Below are 21,254 nucleotides of genomic sequence, written 5' to 3'. Positions count from 1 at the left end.
GTACAAAAGCAATCAACTACTTTTTCTTTTTTTTTCTTCCTGATTCTCTGACTTTTTTGTCTTGCTTTATCTGATTCTAGAGGACGGACTCTGCGGTGGGTGTACCTGAGTTTGGATCCTAGGTCCACAAATTTACTAGCTAGATGATTCTGAGCAAATTATTTAAACTCTCTAAGCTGTGGTTTTCCCTAAGGAAAGATAATAATTGGAACTCCAATAGGGTTATTGGAAATTTATTTATTTTTATTTATTATTATTTTTTTAAGTAGGCTCCATGTCCAGCGTGGACCCCAACGTGGGGCTTGAATTCACGACCCTGAGATCAAGACCTGAGCAGAGCCCAAGAGGTGGCTGTGTCACCAGCTGAGCCAGCCAGGCGCCCTGGCTGTGGGAAGTGTAGGTGAGGGAACACATAGAAAGCCCTATGCGTGGTGCCTGGCACACTGAATGCACTCCCTGCAATTAGTATTCCTTCGTTTGATAATTTGGTAAGTGAAGACGAAGAAAATACAGATTCTTGGTCAAATATCTCCCAGCAGCTTTGGCTACAGTCACAATCCCCTGAATGTGCAGAGGGGAGCGCACGTGTGGGCTACAGTTTTACATAACACACTAGGTGAATCCCGCATGGGGATGTGACAGAGGCCGTAAGACTGGGACTAGCTGACAGAACATCAAAAATGCACAGACTTTGCTCCATATTGACAACAGTCTAGAAATGGGAGCTGTCCAACAACAGACGGTGTTGGGTAGAGGCCCTCCTGGCTGCCAGTGAACCCGTGGAGGCTGAGAAACACGGTGCTGCTAGAAGGGAGCCCGGCCTGCACTCAGGGTTGGACAGATAAGCTCACTTCCGTTTCCGGCTCCGGCTGCAGTGCTGTCTTCCCGGGTGCCCCTCCTTCGCGGCCTGAACCTTCACTCTTATCTAGGAGCTTCCAGTACCAAGTCTCCCTTAACATGCGTGGCGAGTGCAAATAAAAAATATATTCCAGCAGATGGAAACTGGGGAAGCTCCCCAGTTCTGCACCAAGAAGGAGAATAATTTTGGAGTTGTTTTACCACACACAGGGGTGTAAAGAATTCCTCTTACAAACCCGCTCAGGGCACGGAAGACGCCTCTTGTGGAGGGGCCGACATCAGGCTTGGATTCGGGTCGAGACCAGAAATTTAGGCCTCCGCCCATGGCCCACACTCAGAAGGATCAGCATGAAATGAGCAGAAGTCAAGTCCTCCGAAGTGAATAAGCTCCCCCCACCCCCCAAATTAGACCAGAGCCATGCAAGAGGAAGCACGCAGGCATAGTGCAAAGTGCATGCACACACGCACCCCCGCAGGGCACCCGTCTGACCTGCTGGCTCAATAGGAGGCTGGGCCCTATTGAGAAAATGTGGGAATATGGGAGCCTGGCCATTTTCTGAGGTTTGGCAAAGAAAAACAGGAAGGCAACAGGACTTAAGACACTGGAAACTTGCTACATATCTCTTACACCGAACCAATCTTGCTGACTCAGTACCAATCAACCGGCCTGCCTTAGAAACGAATTAGGTACCTTATTTAGGATATCTCACTTCGAATCGAGCTTGTTTAAATCCATACTATTGTGCAAAATAGCTAATTTTGTGAGATCTCAAGAAATAAACCAACCTGATTGAGAAACTAGAACCACATTTTTAATACATGACACAGATGTGCATTTTTATTTTATTATTATTTTTTAAAGGCAGGACAGTATTTTAAGGAGAGAAGATACGGTAAGTTTGAGCTGGCAGATCCTGGGCCCTGTAATATATTATTATATGGATTCTAAGAAAACCTGTGGTAATGTATACATCACATAAAAAATACCATTTTTATCATTTTTAAGCATTGTATATGGACTTCTAAGTCCTCAGGCCTCTAGCCCTCACCGGCAGTAAACACAGCCAGCCCCTCCAAGCAATGAGGCCTATTTATTTGGCAAACTGAATTTGCAAGCAATTTGCATCTCTGCTTTCTGGAATCATAATCCCTGCCTTCAGAGATCCCAAGAGGAGTTAAAACTGTTTCTAATTTCCTACATTAGTTACAATTTCTCTAATGTTCCTTGAGTAATCCGAATGCCATCAGCCCAAGGACACAAACATGGCCCCCTAGTTCAGGTTGAATTCAGGCTGCAGCTCAACTCTGAAATCCGCGTAGGGCAAGAAGACTGAGAGATGAATAAAACTGCAACGCAGACCTTGTTGGGAGAGCCTACAGGCTAAGACGGGTTGGGTTAAAGGACTGATAAATCCTGAGTTACAGGTTCAAGTGCATCGTTTGCTAACGTTTCTGTCTGTCCCTTCTTGATATGTAGTGAGCCGTGGGATGGGTCTCGCACATCTGGGCTCCTTCTTGGACTTCTGAGCTCAGAGGCTGAAAAATCCAAGGGAGTTGCTCTAGAGACCTCAAGAATTGATGCTCCTCCCTTTCTTGCCTCATGAATAAAGATAAGAGGAGAAGGCAAGAGGGGGAACAGGAACCGAACTTCTGTTTGGTGGTATCATACCAGTGCTATAATACTTAGAGATGCTGAAAGTTTTAAACTGATGTCTTTTTAACTAACCTGTACCCATACAATGATACACAAGTGCATAATGCGTCTCGGCTTATGAATAATTCCTTCATCACTACCCAGGTGTATTCATTTTCTGCGGCAGCTATAACAGATCACCACAAATCTGGTAAAACAGCAGAAATATATTCTCTCATAGTTCTGGAAGCCATAAACCAAAATCAGTATGATGGCTAAGATCAAGGTGTCAACAGGGCCACACCTCCCCCCTCCCCCCATGAGGCTGGAGGGAAGAACCCATCCCTTGCCTCTTCCAGCTTCCAGCGGCTGGGTTGTGGCCCACCTCCCTCCAATCTCCTGAGATGTGTGTAACCTCCTTCCGCCTCCCTCTTACAAGGACTCTTGTGATAGCATTTAAGGACCCATCCTGATAATCTAAAATAATCTTCCCATCTCATGGTCCTTCTCGTACTCACATCTACAGAGACCTTTTTTCGAATAGAGTAATATTTCTGGGGTGCAGGATTAGGACCTGATGTCTTTGGGGGGCATTATCAGCTCCTACACCAGGTAAGGCAAGGAACAATCAGCCCCATTCGGCAGAGGAGGAATCAAAGTGAAGAGAAACAAAATGCTATTTCGCCACGCGTGCAAGCTCTCAAAATAACAAAAGTCTTCCGGACTGAGGATCGGTCATGCTGGGGAGTGGTGCCACGCAGGCGTGAGAGCAGGGGGACCAGAGCAGAGCCAGTGGCGCTGCTGGTGGTCTTGTCAGTGGGGCTGACGCAGACCCCCCGGGCCGGCCGCGTGGGAAGTGCTGGGAGCAAGGCATGGGCCCGGCTGACATGTACCCGGCTGGGTGCAGCAAAGCACTGGGCCCTAGGTCTTACGGACTATGACTTACTGGAGAAAGCACTGCAAGAGTGTGGTGAATTTCCCCGAGGTCAAATCATGGCTCAGACCGAGGCATCATTTAGCTAGTGATGACCACACCAAACACAAGGCCACACCAACAATTTCTAAAGACTGAAAAATTACTGGGAAACTACTGGTATCATTTAAGAGCTGATTTGTGTGACAATCAATGTCACCTGGAAGGCAGTTTCATGATAGAGTCTATATAATGCATGTTACTTAGAGAATACTATGTTTAAAACTTAGGCTCCTATACTAGTTTCAATTACTGGACCAGTTGTGACATTTACTATCCCCTCTAACCCTCAGCGACAGAGCTCCTGGTCAGGGAACGTGGACTCCGGACTCCAGAGCAGGGAGAGGAAACAGTGGCTGAATGCGTTTCTCCAGGTGTATTTGATGGTTCCCCTGCTTCTGCTGACTGGGTTCAGGTGGTTGGATGTTCTCTCTGAGGTCTTTTAGTTCCTTGTCTGTTCCCATCATTCTGGAATCCACTAAACGGTGAAGTCCTGTGTCTACTTCTCCAGAGAAGCTGAGCAAAGGTAAGGGTTCCTGTTGACTCGCGCTGACAGAAGAATGGCGCAGGAGAGGGAAGAGCAGCACGACAGCGAGGGTGGCCAGGAGCTCTGGCTTCAGGGACCACAGACCAGGGGGTGGCATGGCTCTGCCAAACCCCACTTCATAATGATGGTCAAGTTAATGAACCTCTGGAGCCTCAGTTTCCCCTTTTGCACAACCATGATAAGACGCCTACCTCAAAGAGTTGTTGCGTGGATAAAGTGACAAAGCACATGTAAAACGCGCCAGAATGTTCTCAGTGGTTATTTCTGAGTTGTACAGGTTTGACTGTTGTCTTTGGGCTTTCTGTATTCTGTAATTTATATACAAAGAGCATATAGATATTTTTTAAACAACAAAGCTGTTTTACAAAAGAAAAAGAAAAGGAAGGAAGGAAGCATGACATAGGGTGCAAACCTTGCCCATTATACCTCCTGGATGAAGCCACAGTCACCCTGGGAAATGGCTCTGGCCCACTGACCTTGCCTTCTGAAGAGTAACAGCTGTTCGTAGACCCAGCACTTACATAGAGAGGCTCATCTCAGGCTAAAACACATAAGACAAGGATTCTCCATATTCCGTCTTACAGAAGAGTTAACCAAGGTATAGAAAAGTGAGGGGATGTGCCAAGGCTACACAGGCAGGATTTGAACCCAGCCTTGGGGTTTTAGGGCCTGCACTCTGAACGACTCCCTTCTCCTGGGTGCTGTCAGCTTTGGGGCTGAGGAATCGTCCTTTGCTGCCACCGTCAGGAAGGGCATGGGGACCCCAGCCAGGCTGCTTTCCCCCGGCAATAATTTACTAGCAGTGCAAGCCAACCAGGGCCCTCCTGGGCTGCCGGCTGAAAGGGCTCCAGCTTGGCTCCACCGCAGGAAGGTCCTCCCTGAAGGAGGAGAGAGGGTGAGTCTGCTGGGATGTGACCTCCTGAGGCAAGTGCCCCCAGGAGATTTATCCCACGCCCTGAGGGCTCTCTGGCTCCTCTGGGTGCTGCTGGTGGATGGTGGTGGCCCCAAGGGGCAGGATGCACCCAGGACTGTGAGCTGGGGACCTAGTTTCCACTCCTGGCTTTGCCACTGATCAGTCGTATGGTCTGAGGAATGCCATTCCCTTCTCTCGGGATCTGTGAAACAGGAAGGGCTTCTGGGCCTCACTCCCATTCTCTCAGTGTCTCAACTTCTCAAATAAAGAGCTTAGTGTTAAAAATGGCATCCAGGAGCATTAAAAATAAATTCCTGTTTTCTGTGGCAAAGGCTCGAGCTCTATCTCGTTGCTCCACAGGTCTCCTAAGTCTGGTATTTTTATTTCCCTCAAAATAACCTTTTCAAAAGGCACCTGCAAACTACCACACTGGCCTTTCTGTGGAGAGGACACTTTTATGTTCTGCAGGGAGTCGCCATTAGCACACATTACAGCAGAGTTTAGACAGGCCCCCCGGGAAGACCTAATGCCATGGGAAAGCCACAGAGCAAGTGTCTAATCAAGGGACATCCCGAGACGCCAAGCCTCACAGAGACCCTTGGCCAGGGGAGGGTCCGTAGCTCACCAGGAAAGTCTTCATAACTTTTTGATTATCACTCATGTGAATCACAAGGGGACTTTCAGGGGTTCACTTGGATATTTTGGCCAAGAACCAAGGAGAGAAAAAACCTGACTTTTAAAAGCACGTAATTTGTGTAAAATAATTCAGATCTAAATCTGTCTGGGCTGGAACTGCTATCACAAATTTCCACAAACTTGGTGCCCGAAGATGACTGAACTTTATTCTCCTTATCCTTCAGACACGCTCCGCAATTGCCCCAATAATGATGGCAACAAATTCTTTCAAGGTTGAGGGTCCAGGAAGGGGTGGAATCTCAGAGGCAGATGTACCTTTGTGGAAAATGGAAGACGGGTCAGGATTCTTCAAAGAAAAGGAACTTTGGGGACCATCCAATCCAGGAAGAGTAAGCAGTTTCCATTTCCGGTGTCAACCCCCAAGTGGTGGGTTGGTAAGCAGTTTCTTGGGATGCTTGTGTTTCTGAGCCCAAGTGGACGGAGTGCTGTATTAGTTCCCCCCCAAGCCACTGTAACAAATTTCCATGAACGTGGCGCCTTAACACCGTAATATCTCATAGTTCGGGAGGCCGGACGCCTCAGCTCAGGGTGCTGGCTGGGCCACACCCCCTCCAACAAGGGAGACTCCTTCCTTGCATCTTCCACTTCCGGGTGGTGCCTGGTGCTGCTCCTTGTTTATGGGAGCCCATTCCAGCCTCTGCCTCTGTCTTTATGTGGCTTCGTCCCTTTGTGTCCCTCTGCGCGTGAGCCTCCCTCTCCTTTCTCTTATCAAGACACCAGTCATCGGATTTAGGGCTCCCCTTAAATCTAGGATGATATCATTTCAAGATCTTTAATGAATTCAATCTATAAAGACCCTATTTCCAAATAAGGTCACACTCTGGGGTTCTGGGTAGACCAGAATTTTGGTGGTGCGCTCAGATCAACCCAGTGCCAGTGCTGTGATGGTTCAGCAAGCCTGACACGAGTTCAGGACTGGGCAGGGGTAGTACTCCTGCTTTCCACCTGCCATCCCCATCTAGCCCAAGCCCAGAGCTTCACAGATGATGGAATTGAGGCCCAGAGAATAAAAGACTCTTGGCCAGTGTCGTGTAACTAGAGAATGCCACGGGAGACAAGAATGAAGAAAGAAGATGGTATAGAGGTGGGGTAGGGGTGGGAGGGCTTGGGATAAAATTACTATTTTAATTGTGTAACTGTATTTAATTGGATAACTGAGAAGGGCATCTTTGCATTTCATCATTGTCCAAAGAGGGTCTCGATGGGGCAAAAAACAATCACCAGCCAATTAGAGAGAAAATTTTGGCAGCCTTGGAAGAATTAGTACCATTCTGAGGATCTGTTTGCAGGAGACTGTTTGCCTTTTTTTGGCCAAAGGAATGAGAGCTCCGCTCAGTGGGCAAAAGCCTTCCCAGACTGGTCCCTGAAAGCATCGTGCGTACAGATGCCTGCTGGTTGCCATGGTGAATGATGCTGATCTGAAGAAATGAATAATGTGAGCGTTGGGGGCGACAGTGGGATTACTCAGACAGTGGCGAGAGAGGCATCAAGGAGAGCCCAGAGCAGAGGAGGGGAGAAGGCTCCATTCCTTCAGCGTTGGTCCACTCTGTCTCGGCCTCTGCAGGCTGCGTTCTAACCAGATCCACAGCGCGAGCATCAGGTAAGGGACATAAATGGCTCTTCTTGGAAATGGAAATGGTTTTTCCTTTCACACTCTGCTTGGCAGAGGGCCAGGCAATGGCAATATGAATAGCTAAAAATAGGGGGAATTTAGAAACAGAAGCAGAGAAAGAAAAGCAAATAAGGGAGACTGATCTGGTCCCAAAAGCTGAAGATGCTGCTACAGTGTCTTGCCAAAAAGCCCTTAAAAATGTCTGCTGTAGAGAACTCAGTCTGCAAAGACAGCCAGCAGCAGATGCGAAGCGAAACAGGAGAAAAGATTCATGACAAAAAAAAATGGGATTCCCGATCACCCCGGCTGGAAGGGTTTTACAAAGGCCATTGCCTCTGCGTTATAAGTAATGAATTAAGCTCTTTTCATTCTGGTCAGAAGTGTGTTTATAGGGATGTGTGGGGTGGGGTGCAGTGAATGGGGGAGGTCATGAGAAGGGAGACTGACGAAGGGAGTGCAAACAGCCTCCTTTACAATGACCTTCCCCGGAGGGATCTGAGCACACCTGTCTTGTCCCTCTCATTACCCCTGTTTCTGGGAAGAAATATCCAACCAAACAGAAGGGAACTCTTTCCCCTTCCTGAGCATTTCAGTTCACTGTCATCCTTAGAGAAGAAAAACAAGGATTGAGAAATCGCTCAGTGCTACGCATCTTCCTGCAGCCCACCTCCTCTCGGTAAACGGGCATGAAAATGGAAGGTGGGAGGGAGGCAGGGAGGAGAGAGTACAGCTTGTAATAGGAATCAGTTTGGCTTCACATTCAATTCAGGTTAAAATCTGGTTGATGGGTTTTTACTAGGTCATTACAATCTAAAAACGCAGTCTTCTGTGTCTCACGTGAGACAGGAAGGGCAGAGAACAGGGCTGGGTGAGACCCATACGTGAACAGACACAGGCTGAATGAATATGGCTGCCCCTGAATTTTAGATCAGGGGAAACTCTCCCTCTCAAAGAGATAGCATTTAAGAGAAATCACAAAGCTTGAAGATGGTGTTCTCTTACCAAAGCGGGAGGGCTGGTAATCTGAAGAGGGCTCATTTGATTTGTGGAAAAACAGCAACTGGGTCTTAGTACCAGCACCTCATTTTGTAATAACGTTCTGTCACGGAACCCAGCAGCCTTGCATTTGGAAATGTAGCAGTTAAGTGGCTTTGAGTCTACCTATGAGCCGAGTGACCTCAGATTGCTCATCTGTAAAATGGGGAGCTAGCTCAGAGGGCGTGTTGAAGATTAAGGGAAATTTATTACGGTTGTGAGCCTCTAGCGTGACACATACTAGATGTGACACAGCAACCACTCACTAACTGTTGGTGATTACTCTCACTGTTAACACTCACAGTGCCAGAGGTAGTAAATAGTAGCATTTATGCTGGTAGTAGGAGCTGACTGTCTTGACCTATACAACTAATTTCCTGGGTACCTTCGGCCTTGAATAAACAAACAAAGAAACAAAACATGAGCAGAGGCTTTGGGGAGAAATCAGCTGCCAAGGAGTGATGACGCAAATCTCCACTCTCATGGGCAACAGAACTGGGAAGCTAAAAAAGCAGTGGTGGGCAGAATGTTCTAGATGACCGAGCTCATAGCCACTGGGAGCAGAAGCAGAAGGGATATCGTAGGTGATATAATTGGCTGACTTGGAGGTTGCAGAGCCGTGGTGACTAACGTGGGCACGTTAACCGGGTTGTCCGATTTCTTTTATTGCCGTTCTTCGTTTTTTTAAAGTGTTGGAAACAAAGTTGTGTCTAAAGGAACTGAGCCAGGGCAGGAGGAGGCTGGGGGATGTGGGCTCACCTTTTTCAGGCCTGCAGGCCACAGGCTTTGATATGAGACAGCCCTGATTTGAACTTCCGTTCTGTTATTTCTTAGCTATGCCTTCGTTGAGTTAACGTAACCTCTTGACCTCCATTTCTTTGTAAAACAGGGGCAATATTAGTCCCCACCGTGAATGCTTGATATATGGCGGTTATGAGTATCGTACATAAATACTTCAATAAGGGGCTGTCATTTTCACTTTGATTCTGGTTCTAGAATCAGGATGAACATCGAGGTTGGGAACGTTTCTTATACAGGAGCCATCATTTCCTGGTCATCCTCGGAGCCCTGCCTGGAGGACTACTACCATATTATGTACAGGCCCAACTGGAACAGCATCTTCTCCGGTTATCTGCGCTACAGCTTCCACCACGAGGAGAAGGTGCCTCGAACAATCAGCTCCGTGGTGCTGGAACACCTCGCCCCTTCCACTCTCTACTTCCTGTGCATCAGCTGCAAGAAGGCTGCTTTCCCCTATAGGCACTACTGCACCATGTTCCATACCCTGGATAAGAGCCCACTGGCCGCTGGGAGCTCCCTGGTGGACCCCCAGATCTCCCTGTGGGTGTTGATGGCCATTCTGCTGGCCTGCTTCACGGCCGTCTTGGCTTTCATCTGCCTCCAGTTCTGGTGTATCCGCTGCCATGAGCCTCGATGGTCTTACAGAGCCGGCCACATGGAGGAAGCCAATGGGTTGGTGAGATGGCCGGAGGAAGCCCCCGCGCTTGGGCAGAGGGAGGAAGACCTGCAGGGGCTCCCCCTGGTGGAGATGCCACGCAAGAACTCCGGAGCAGAAGCCGAACCGGAAGCCGAAGGGGAAGCCAACCAGGATGATGCCGCTGACCAGGATGCTGCCAATCAGGATGTCCCCGACGACGTGGGGGCCTTACTGAGGGGCAGTGGTGATCATCCTGCCATACTGCCTCACTTTAGGGAGTGAGAGGTAGGCAGGGGTCGGCCCGCGTCGTGTAGCTTAAAGCCCTCCGTACATTAGATCTTTTGTAAAAATGTGTCCCTAGGCCACCCATTTGCCTCCCCTCAACGGTCAGTGCTCTTGTGCGTCATCCAGGTTGGACGAACGCCCTATGGCAAAGCTTCTCAAGCTGGAAAGCATATGCCCCACAGTATGCCAAAGGAGAAGCATGGTGTCCCAGGAGTGTCCATTTAGGGGAGCCCAGTTAGGAATGAAAAACATTATTTTAAAGTTAAAACGATCATAAATAAATTATGGCATAGAAAGCAAAATTTGCATGACTTAATAAAACACAGGACTTCAAGGAAACTTTTGAGTTGAAGATGGGCTTTTTGGGTTATGCTTTCAGTCAGCTGAGGCAGACGTCCAGTCCCCTCTGCTGTTGGGGGGATCATTTTGGAAAGATTGAGAAGCCGTGCTCTATAGTGTTTTCCAGCTTTTAGGCAATCACATACCACCTCGTACCCCATCTCCATTTTGTTTAAACCATACACTATCTTTACTATTATTAACAATATTTGTCTTTAAATTGACTCATTTTTAAAACTTAAACTTATTTTAAAAGATAGACTTATATGACTATATAAGTGAAAACCCAGCACCCTCCTGCTATAAGTAGAAGAGACATAAGAATACATATAATGGAAACAAAATAACATTCAGTTTGACTTAGATTCCATTGCCTACTAAAGACTCTGAGCTTAAGGTCTGCTCTCTAAGCTTTGATAAAAAAGGAAATTGGAAAGCAGAAGGTATTAAAAACATATAAGCATCAACATAAATCTGTCTTTCTCCTTGTTATAATCACAAGGTTTGAAAGAGATCTGGAAAAGGAGGTGTTGTTTCTTACTTTGTGAGTCAGGGTCATTCAATGACATGTCTGTGAACTATCTGAAATGCTGGCTCAAAGTGTCCCTTGTTTTGAGAAAGCTGCCTTGACCAGACTGGCTGTACTGGAGAGGACATCTGCACCATCCCAGCATCATCCCAAGACCTTCTAAGCCCACCTGTAGGGCCCAGTGGTGGGAGCTCTTTGGTTCACCATACTCCCCAATCTAGGGCTCCCCGACCTAGAGGAGTACCTTTTCTTATATGTATTCATTCAGTTCTTCTGTGCTTACTTTTTGAAAACGGGGTCAAAGGTGGCCATTTTTATTCCATCACAAAGAAAAATGTTAGCTTTGTTGTGGACACATCTCACTCTTGCAGAGGCATTCTTCCCCTTCAAACCCACAGGGTAAGAAATAGATCTCCCACATCTATCATAGTGTTGGTGAGACTTAGTGACCACTATCCCCTGTCCCCACCATGGGTGTAGAAATTCGAGGAGGGTAGAGATGATGTCTGTTTTAATCTCTGATACATCCCCAGCATGCAGAATCTAGCCCAATGTCTGGCTTATTGTGGGCGCTTAATAAATGTCCGTTTAATGGACGGCAAAGGACTGAAGGTCTAGAACAGGGTTCCATTTGGGAGGCCTGGCTAGTGTCAGGATGTGTATTGTGAACAAAGCGGCAAAGAGATGGGAGAAGACCTGTCTCTCGGCTCTAGCTCCAGCTCTCTGGGATTTCCTTCAAAACTCCACCTTCCCAATTGCTTCCTGTCTACAAAACCCTTGCCTTTCTGGAACACAAAATCCCAGAATCACATGGTCATACTGCAATGAATCAACTGAGCAACAGGAGGAGACAGGATGAAGACGAGAAGCCCCACACGCCTACTTCGCTGCTCACGTCAGTGAAATCCCCCCAAATAATTCCCACCCAGGAACCACCCCTGCCAGGTCTGCTTCACCCCTACTCTTGCTAGCTTTGCACAAATAAAGATGAATATACTCGCATGTTTCTGCCTGGATCTCACTGCTGCCTCTCTATCTCTGCACCTTTCTACTTTTCTGATTTGGGGAACACTTTTCTGTTTGCTTTTGCTCACTAGTCTTCTTAGGAGTAGGACGCAGCCAAGACTACTCACCTTGGATCCATAGAGGTAATAAGGCTGGACATTGGCGGGTTTATCTCTTTGTGGTTCTTGGGTGAAAGGAATGGCAGTTCGAACAAAACTAGTAGAGGAAAAGAGAGGAGGCGGGAGTTAACTGGGTCCTGAGAGCATTCTTCATGGGACACAACCTAGCTGGAACCCTTCCTGACCAGGTATAACCACAGTGTTTCTAGGTGGTTGTCTATGAAGGTACTAAACCCTTATGACATACGCCCATTCATTCACCTAATGTCTCCTTTCCATAGGTGGGAAAACCATAGTCCAAATCCCCAGGCTAGCTTCTGGGCTATGGCTGCTCACAAGAACAGTAGGCAAGAAAGTGACAACTGGCTGGGCCTGAAAATGGCTTTCTCTGGGGCTCTGATCCTTCCCTCCACCCCCAGGTTGGCTTCTTAAGAGCAGGGTTCCACAAACTCCTTCTGTAAAGGCCCAGATAGGAAGTATTCTCAGCTTTGCAAGCCAGATGGTCTCTGTCACCATTACTTAACTGTGCTGGTAGTGTGAAGCACCCATAAACAGTTGTAGATGAATGAGCATGGCTGGGTTCCAGTAAAACTTCACATATTTCAAATGATTTTCACTTGTCATCAAACTATAATTCTTTGGATTTTTCCCCCAACCATTCAAAAATGTCGATAGCATTCTTTGCTCATGAGATGTACAGAAACAGTTGGCAACAAGATGTGGCTTGTGGGTGATAGCTGGCAGACCTCTGCTCAAGAGGATTCAAAGTCCCAAATCTTTACAGGACCAGAAGTCTGTCTTGCTAATTGTGTGGATTCAGGCTCATCTGTGGTTTCCTCCCAGACCCTTCTATTCATTCAGCACATACTTATTAAATACTGGTCATGAGCCAGGCCTTGAGGGTACTGAGAGGACCTGTAAACACATGCATGTTGGTGTCACCTAATGTACTTGTTCTGGGCGTGAATACACCACCCCTCTTCTGTCAGGTTTTGAACCTCCGTGAGGATAAGGGACTAGGTCTTGTCCTCACCTTAGAGCCTGACACAGGGCTGTGTGCATCTCGCAGGAGACATATGTCACTTTGTCACGCATATGTGTGCCTATTTTGCACGACCATATTCATGTACGTGGATATCGTCATAAAAGTACCATCTGCTCATAAAGCACACGCTTGCTCTTATGTTGGCCTGTGGGGTGGTGCACGGCCTGGCTCCTGCTTCCTCCCAGGTCCTGTGCTGTCTTTCATGGCACCATTCCCCACCCCAGCGGCTCCACCCTCACCAGGCTCTTGGCTCCTTGGACACCTCGCCTGGAATATTCTTCTCCCGTCTTTCCACCTTATTTACTCCTACTTATCCCTCACATCTCTACTCACGCGTTACTTCTCAGAGGAGGAAGCCTCTCTTGAGGTTCCCAGCACCTCCCAGGCTAGATCAGGTGGTGGTGTTTTCTCTCTCATGACTGGGGCTCTCCCCCACTTCCAAATTCACTCTTTGCATTTATCACCTGCATCCTCCTTGCCTAAAGGCTCTCAGAGGCAGGCCTGTTCACTGCGGCCTCCTCGCCTCCAGCCAGAGCCTCCAGCCAGGAGGAACTCCATGAGACGCCTATTACAGGAAGGACCCGCTTCCCCGGTCCCCGGCCCATCCCAGCCCCCTTTGCACAGGGACTCCCTTACCGGTTGGTGGACCCATTGTAGCAATAGTTGGGGAGGAAGTCGAAGTTCAGCTCCCAGAAGACGTGGAGGGTGATGCGGCCGTAGGGGGCAGACACATTGTGATTGGCCTCCCGGAACATGGCGTCGAAGCTGTCCAGGGTCATGTGCTTGCACAGCAGCCGGTGCGTGAGCCGGTTGATCTCCAGCAGCCACTCCAGCTCCTGCCAGAGAGAGCCCAGGGCTGCTAAGGGCATACACCCAGACCTGACACGCGCCCCACTTCATCGTACGGGTGCCTTTCGTGCGGGGGAGAGCCCCTCAGACAAGCTCCCGACGGCTGACATGGAGACTAGGTCCCCGCAGTGGCATGTGACAATGCACCCTTCTTCAGAGGAGGAACTCCCAGACTGTGCGGAGGGAAGCTGCACGCCTGCTCTGGGAAGGGCATGTACGAATCCCCATCCGTACCCCCCGGGTGGAAAGCATGCCTGCTTGCCTTCCAGTCTCCATACTGGTGAGGAAATAGCTTGCTGCTCAGCGTTGCAAGTCGACAAGAGGAAGGTGTGACTGGCTGTCCCCAGAGGCTCTATCTCCGCCGTGCAGAAAGCCATCGTAAGAGTTGCCACTGACTAAGTACTTACTGTTAGGTCACAGACCACGTGAAACTACTTGTTCTTAGGTTAAATATCATCGAATATGAGTACGTTCATGTGATTCAATTTAATATATGCCAAGCAGTATCCTTAGCACTTTATATATCTTAACTCATTTAATGCTCAAAAAACCCCTTCCTTTATGCATAGAGAAACTGAGGCTTGGAGAAGTTAGATCACTTGACTCCAAACCCAGGAAGCTGGGCTCCAAAGTCAATATTCTTAACCACTACATACTACTGAAATTTTAAAATTGAATGCCCCCTCCTTTGGATTTTAAAATTGAATGTCCCCTCCTTTGGATTCCTCCTGGGTCTGCCAGGCACGGGGCTGGTTACATGTTGGTAAAGGTGCCGCTGAAAGCCATGGCCCGAGGACCCACGTGAGCTGTGGGCCCTGACTGCTAGGAACCCCACCTTCAGGCAGAGAATGGACAATATGCAGACACAACAGGTCACTGCGTTTGTTGGCAAGTAAAAGGAGAGTGAAACCCTTTGGGTTGGCTTTAGTCCCTTGTCGTGATACTGTGAAAAAGAATCAAAGCACAGTCTTGTGCAGAGAGAGAAGCCATCTCTCTGTGATGCTCTAGGACACTTGAGATGGGTACGACTGCCCCTGTTTCATAGAGGGGACAGATGAGGTGCAGGGGGTGAAGTAACTTGCCCAAGGTCACACAGGGCATATAGAACATGGTTTAGTGTGTGATCCCGGGTCTTCTGACTTCAAATCACATGTGTTTGGGCCTCTATGACAGAACTGCCTGTGATACAGAAGCAATTTGTTACGAAAGTCTTCTGAAAAGTAATGCTGATTAAAGTAAAGATGGCTTGACAATATAAAAACTCCATCAACACTGGCAAGGGCAGTTGACCAGAGGGCGGCCAGGAGGTGGGACAGCCAGAGGGCCAGCTTTAATGGCTGGGATAGGGAGCTCAGGTGTCTGCAGTCGCTCACAGGATGCAGCCCCACACCAGGGAATCAATTTTATTCTCATCAGCCACAGGTAGCCCTCATGCTGGCTGGGGTCCAGAGTGTGGCCAGGGGGAGGCCCCAGACCATGATTCCAATCGCAGAGCTTTGCCTTTTCTGAAACTCAGATTCTATGGCTCTAACCTGAAGTGCAGAAGTGGATCGAAGCTTGCAAACAGAAATGGCCGTAGAGGCCAGCTAGCTCAGGGAGGAGAGGCAGGCAGGAGCGGGAGGGATTCCTGGGGCTGGGCTGTCTGTGGCAAAATGTCTGCCCAGACAACAGTGGAGCTGCCACTTAACTCCACAGAGTTGTTGCCCCTCAGAATGGGCTCAGCAATGACAGATCTCACGATCTTTCAAAAGAAGGTCAAAATCTGGATTTTCATTCTGGGATGGCAGCTGGAAGACTAAGTTTCCAGTCATTGTGCACCGTGAAGTAAAGGAGGGCAGAAATACAGAATCCCCGCTCTGCTTCTGTCTCCTAGGGCCTCCCCAGCTGGACTCTGAACTTTGTGCCCATTCACTTCAGATGGGTAAGAAATAAAATAAATAAAATAAATGGAGTAAATGCCAATGATTTTATTTCTAAGCTCACTGAGTCCCATGGCACATGGAGGTGCCATGTTACCAGGAAGATAACTGCAAATGAAAAACCAGGGAACAATTTCTGTTCTAATGTTCTGTGATTTTAACAGTCTCACGAATGTGTGTCGTAGTTACAAGGGAGACCAAAAGAAGGAATTCTCAACTCTGCTGTTGCGGGGCTGCTGGAAATGCAGGTCCACTCCTCCTGCCATGAAACAGTACCCAGGTTCCTGATGGGTAATCCAAGCCCTGTTTTGGCCTCAGTCAAATTCTTCCGGCCTCTAAATCATAGGAGGGCACTTGCCTCTGGGATGCGGGGTGAGCGCATCAAGCTTGGGAAAAGGCCTCGTGAGTGGTTCAGGTGCCTTCTGAGAGGGTCTCGGTTTTCTATAGTGGAGTTGGTTTACTGGGGGCAACGGAGAGAAGCAGAACTGGGGCAATGAAACACCTAATGGGGCAACTTCTGTGAAGGAGTGGAAAGAGCTCTTGGATGGGAACCAGAAACCCTGAGTGTCAGCGCACTGGGCTGCTGACCAGCTCTGTGGCCCCAGGCAGGTGAGAAGAACAGGGGTCTCAAAGTCAGGTGCAGCGAGGCGTGGAAGGTCCTCCGCAAGAACGGAAGTGCACCAGTGGGGCTGGCGGCAAGTTGAAGAGAGCACAGCCCGGCTGACGGGATTGTCTAGTCATTTCTAGAGGATCATTGCCATCTGGAAGGGCTGGTGTGATGTTGCCAAAGCTTCCGCAGTTTTATTCAAATTCTTCCAAATGTTAAATGTTGGCTCAAAATTTCCAATGTGCTCTGCAGCCTAAACAAAACACAGCCTGCAAGCTGCCAGCCCTCAAATTCAGCATCATATCCCTCTGAGAACCATTTGCTCAGCTGTGTAGGATGAGGGCGGCTGACTTAAGAAATCTCTGCCACCCTCCCAGCTTGGCATCATCAAGCTGTCTTCCCGTCTCAGAACAGAGGTTCCAAGGTGGAGAGAAGGGCTGAAGGGAGCAGATTCCTCAGGCTGGTTCTCAGAAAAGGCAAAAGCTTCTCAGCCAAGGCCAGTTGGGGCCTCCCGACCCCACAGGAGACAGCATCCCTGGGGTCTCCTCTTCATGGGCTTCACGGGGAGTGGCTGCTCTCCCGGGGGCTGCTGCCCTCACCTGATAAACACTGGCTTTCACGGCTTGTTTTGATTTTGTTCTCAGCTACAAGAACATTTAGTGCCTTTCAAGGGATGGGAAGAGGCCATGGACACCCACACACCCCAAACCAGTTTTTCCATGAGATAGGCTCATTCATTACTGGACAGCTAGAAGATACAGATAAACAACAAAGATGAAAACAAAAATCCCATCACTTGGAGATAATCACTGCTAACATTCTGGCATAAACAAAGAAAAATCTGTTTCTTAAAATACATCTCCCAGAAGAACATGTGTATATGATAGCCTCCTAAAGTAACTGTCCCAGGACTTAGGTGGGTACCTGGGGGCAAGTCCTTGTTGGAAATGCTGCTGAAAATTCACCCTGAAAATGTCTCATTGTAGCCTAAAATTTCTAGGCCCCTCTCATCCTTTTTTTGTTCATAAGCTGTTATTTAGTAAGTGGCAAGGAACTATGCGAAGCTGTTTCTAGGCAGTGAGGAGTCATCCTTATAAAAACACTATACTATGAATTCTAATATTCCTCTGTCATGTAGATGAGGAAATGGGCTTGTAGAAGTTAAGTAACTGGCCAAAATTGCCAGCTAGTAAGTGGCAGGGCCAGGACGGGGACCCCAGATCTTTCTGACTCTAGAGCCTAGTTCCTAAGTCACTTTTTTTTTTAAACCACTTTGTCCATTTAAAAACAAAACTTTCTTTTATTTTGAAATAATTTTAGACTTACTTTTCTGTAAGTGAAAAAGCAGAGTTCCTGCTTATCCTTGACCCAATTTCCCCAATGTCAACGCTTACATAACTGTAGCATAATTATCGAAAGTAGAAAATTAATATTGCTCCAATTCTATTAACTAAATGACACACTTATTCAGATTTCACCAGATTCTCCACAAGGGTCCTTTTTTTCTGTTCTATGATTCAATTTGGAATCCCACATTGCTTTCAGTTGTCATGTCTTCTTAGTCTTCTTTCAATCGCTAACATTTTTCAGTCTTTGTCTTTTATGATCTGGAAGCTTTTGAAAAGTATTGTTCATTTGTTTTAATGCCATTTAATTGGGGTTTATCGATATTTGCTCATGATTAGATTGAGAACATGCATTTTGGCAAGAATACCACAGAAGAACACCTAGCAGGGGTTACATGAATGTACGTTATTACTGGTGATGTTCACCTTTGATGCTTGGTTAAGATGGGTTCCCACTGTAAGTTACTAATCTTCCTTTTGGAGTTAATAAACATCTTGAAGGAGATAGTTTGAGACAATGCAAGAATCCTGCTTCTTCTTTTTTTTTTAAATTTCTGGGTAATTTTAAAAATTGGGGTCAAATATATGTTACAGAAAACTTACCACAGACACCATTTCTGAGTGTATAGTTCTGTGGCATTCAGAACATTCACATGACTGTGCTACCATCACCAGCATCCATCTTCAGAACTTAATTTCCCTCAACCAAAACCCCGTATTACCAATTCCCTTGGCCCCGGGAGTTACCATCCCACTTTCCGTCTCTATGAATATGACTCCTCTAGGGACTTGTAATAAGAAGAAACATAAAATATTCTTCTCAAAGGTCGGCCTACTAATTTTGGCATCCATTGCTGGATTTTGCCCACAACTGTCACTGTGGCGTTCCAATGGTGATTTTCTATTTCTCTCATTCCTTCTACTCCTCTGCTTTTGAAAGCATTAAAGTCTTTCTTTGATTCACTTCAGGACTGGTTGATAAGTTTATTCTAATTCTTGGAGAGGAAGCATTAGCAGAGAGTAGCTCAAATTGCTGTTTACTAGAAGGGAGCAGGCCTATTCCATTTTGTCAGTCAGGACCAATGACATAGTCTTCAGGCCCCAGTGCAAAATGGAAATGTGGGGACCCTTGCTAAAAAATTGAGAATTTCGAGATGGCGATGGCAGAGCATTAAACCCAGCACAGAGCCCTCTGGGCCCTACACTGCACACCCACGATGCCCACCTTGTTATGCGACCTTCCCTAGCTTCCCAGGACCTTCCCTGTACTTGCTCAGCTCTGTGAAAACCCAAAGGACAGGCAGCTGTGCCCCAGTTGACCATCCCAGAGATCTCAAGGCAATCAGGAGGGTAAGATCACGCTCATTCTTTTTAAGTCTTTTTTTTCCCCCTGCTCCATTCAGTTGGGAAAGAGACTCACTGCTTCTCTTTATCTAGCTCAGTATTAGGCTAACAACACCTCCACCTAGGCTTCAAGTCTAAGGAATCCCAGACCAGAGCTCCCACAGGCCCCCAGTCTCTTACCACAATGGAAGTCAGGTCCTCACTCTCGAAGCGGCTGATGGCCTGGTCCAGGGACTTATACATGGCGGCAGAGATGCGCTGGGTAATGAGTCTGTTCAAGTCAATGGATCTACCCAACAACTGCATGGAAGAGACAGAGGCAAGAGTTCCTTAAGGTTCTCACAGGCACATGACAACTCAATGCAATGCACTCATAGGAAACTGGATTAGAAGCAGAAAGGACATTACTGGGGCAAATGGGGACTCTATGCAGAAAACAGTATCGTTAAATTTCCTGAGCATGATCATTCTATCTTGATTATGAGAGAATGTCCTCATTCTTAGGAGATACATGCTGAGGTGCTCATGGGTGAAGTGTCACACCGTCTGCAACTTCCTCTCAAATGGCTAAGGAAGAGAGTACATAGATTTAAAACATATATATTTTTTAATGTTACATATATATGTATTCTTATAAATTATTTATACATACTATATATTTATATACTACATATATTTACTATTTATGTATTTATTTACCATTTATATACTACTTACTATATATTCTGTATTTATAGTATATATACCATATACCACTTATATATTTATATACTATTTACCTATACTTTTATACGTGTGTATATGCACATATATATACACATATATGAATATATATATTCACATATATATAAATATATATATTTGTATATGTATTATATATACACACACATATTCAGATACTGCACTTTGCTAGGTGCCCAAGGATTATTTTTACTGTATTTGTGAGAGAGAAAAAATATATACAGAAGAGGAAGTGAAGCAAATGCAGTAAAACATTAATAATCACAAATCTGCCTGTACAGCATATCTACGTTCATTGTGTTATTCTTTTAATCTTCCTCTAAGTTTGAAATTTAAAAAGTTGAGGAAAAATAGGATTCATCCAGACTGTAGGAAAAGGCTCAGGACAGGCTCCGGCACCCCGTGCAATGCTGACATCCCAAATTTAGCTATGAGGTCCTTCCCCCATCGGTCCCGTGCCCCACGTCACTCGCCCGAGAGTAGCAGCTCCCTCGGCAAGGGCCTACTGTGTGCCTTTACGGGGATGAGTATAGAAGCACGAGAAGGAAGGGCTGGATGGAAAACAGAGCTTACCCTAATTTCCACTGGGCCACGCACATGGGGGCATCATCACAGATGCTATGCAAATAGCAAGAAACATTTATTGAATACCTGCTGTGTGCACTGCGCTTTGCTAGGTGCCCAAGGATTATTCTTAACTATTTCACTTTTTTTTTTTTTCTATTTCCCTTTTGGGAGATTTTCCACCAAATGCCTAAGACCCCTGGCAGCCACCTTGTGCACACATAGAGCCCTCAGTATTTAATGTCGTGGCTAATTCTGGTCGCATCAGTAACTGATGGCTGTAATATCCTGAGAGGCTGGAGGAAAAGCGCTGAGCTCCTGCTGTTGACAGAGGTGAAGATGTTCTTTTCTCTCTCATTATTCTCCATTTCCCTTTGATTTCTCATGACAATGAAAATGTCCAGGGTTTCCAGGGTAACCCCTTCCTCTTCACCTGGGGCACATCTCAGCCGTGGTCCTTCACCTGCTTCTTTCCCACATACAAAGTACCGAGGTCATGGCATTAAGGCCATACCAGCACCGCGTGGCGCACAGCGGGGTGTAGGAGCCGGGCGGCTGGAACATCTCGTTTTTTGCCTGCCTGCCTCATGTTAACATTTTAAAGCAGGGATATGTTTCTGAGCTCCTGGCAGCATTTATTGCCTCTACATCTGGGGTCAAATGTGAACAGAAAGCAACTCCACAAAAACAAACTAATTTCCAGCGTGGGTTTAGCAGACACGCTTCCTTTCAAAGCATGAAGCAGCCCGCCGTCATTTAGACCAGCGTGTGGGCCCTGCTCAGGAACAGATTTACCCATTTCTGAGCAGCGGTCCCCATGGAAGGAAGTGAGCCACAGCTTATGACAAGAAGACAAA

The 21,254-nt window shown here is 47.1% G+C and overlaps 2 protein-coding genes across 3 annotated transcripts in view; one reads left to right on the top strand and one right to left on the bottom strand.

The window, feature by feature from the left end:
• The window catches only part of CYFIP2 (cytoplasmic FMR1 interacting protein 2), a 120,867-nt gene that overhangs the window by 39,085 nt on the left and 60,528 nt on the right, over positions 1–21,254 (bottom strand). For both annotated transcript variants that reach the window (XM_026510861.4, XM_026510862.4), the window contains exons 21-23: positions 19,273–19,392; positions 13,664–13,863; positions 11,992–12,079 (exon numbers count right to left, since the gene is read on the bottom strand). In XM_026510861.4, the coding sequence (XP_026366646.1) occupies positions 11,992–12,079; positions 13,664–13,863; positions 19,273–19,392 (408 nt within the window). The remainder of the gene's footprint in view (positions 1–11,991; positions 12,080–13,663; positions 13,864–19,272; positions 19,393–21,254) is intronic.
• Positions 7,068–11,626, top strand: FNDC9 (fibronectin type III domain containing 9). The gene has a single exon (XM_048224353.2). It carries the CDS (start codon positions 9,271–9,273, stop codon positions 9,985–9,987), a length of 717 nt encoding a protein of 238 aa, XP_048080310.1. The 5' UTR covers positions 7,068–9,270; the 3' UTR covers positions 9,988–11,626.

The sequence above is a fragment of the Ursus arctos genome, unplaced genomic scaffold, assembly GCF_023065955.2.
Source record: "Ursus arctos isolate Adak ecotype North America unplaced genomic scaffold, UrsArc2.0 scaffold_15, whole genome shotgun sequence".
Classification (NCBI taxonomy): Eukaryota; Metazoa; Chordata; class Mammalia; order Carnivora; family Ursidae; genus Ursus; species Ursus arctos.
This window is presented reverse-complemented; position numbering and strand designations above follow the sequence as displayed.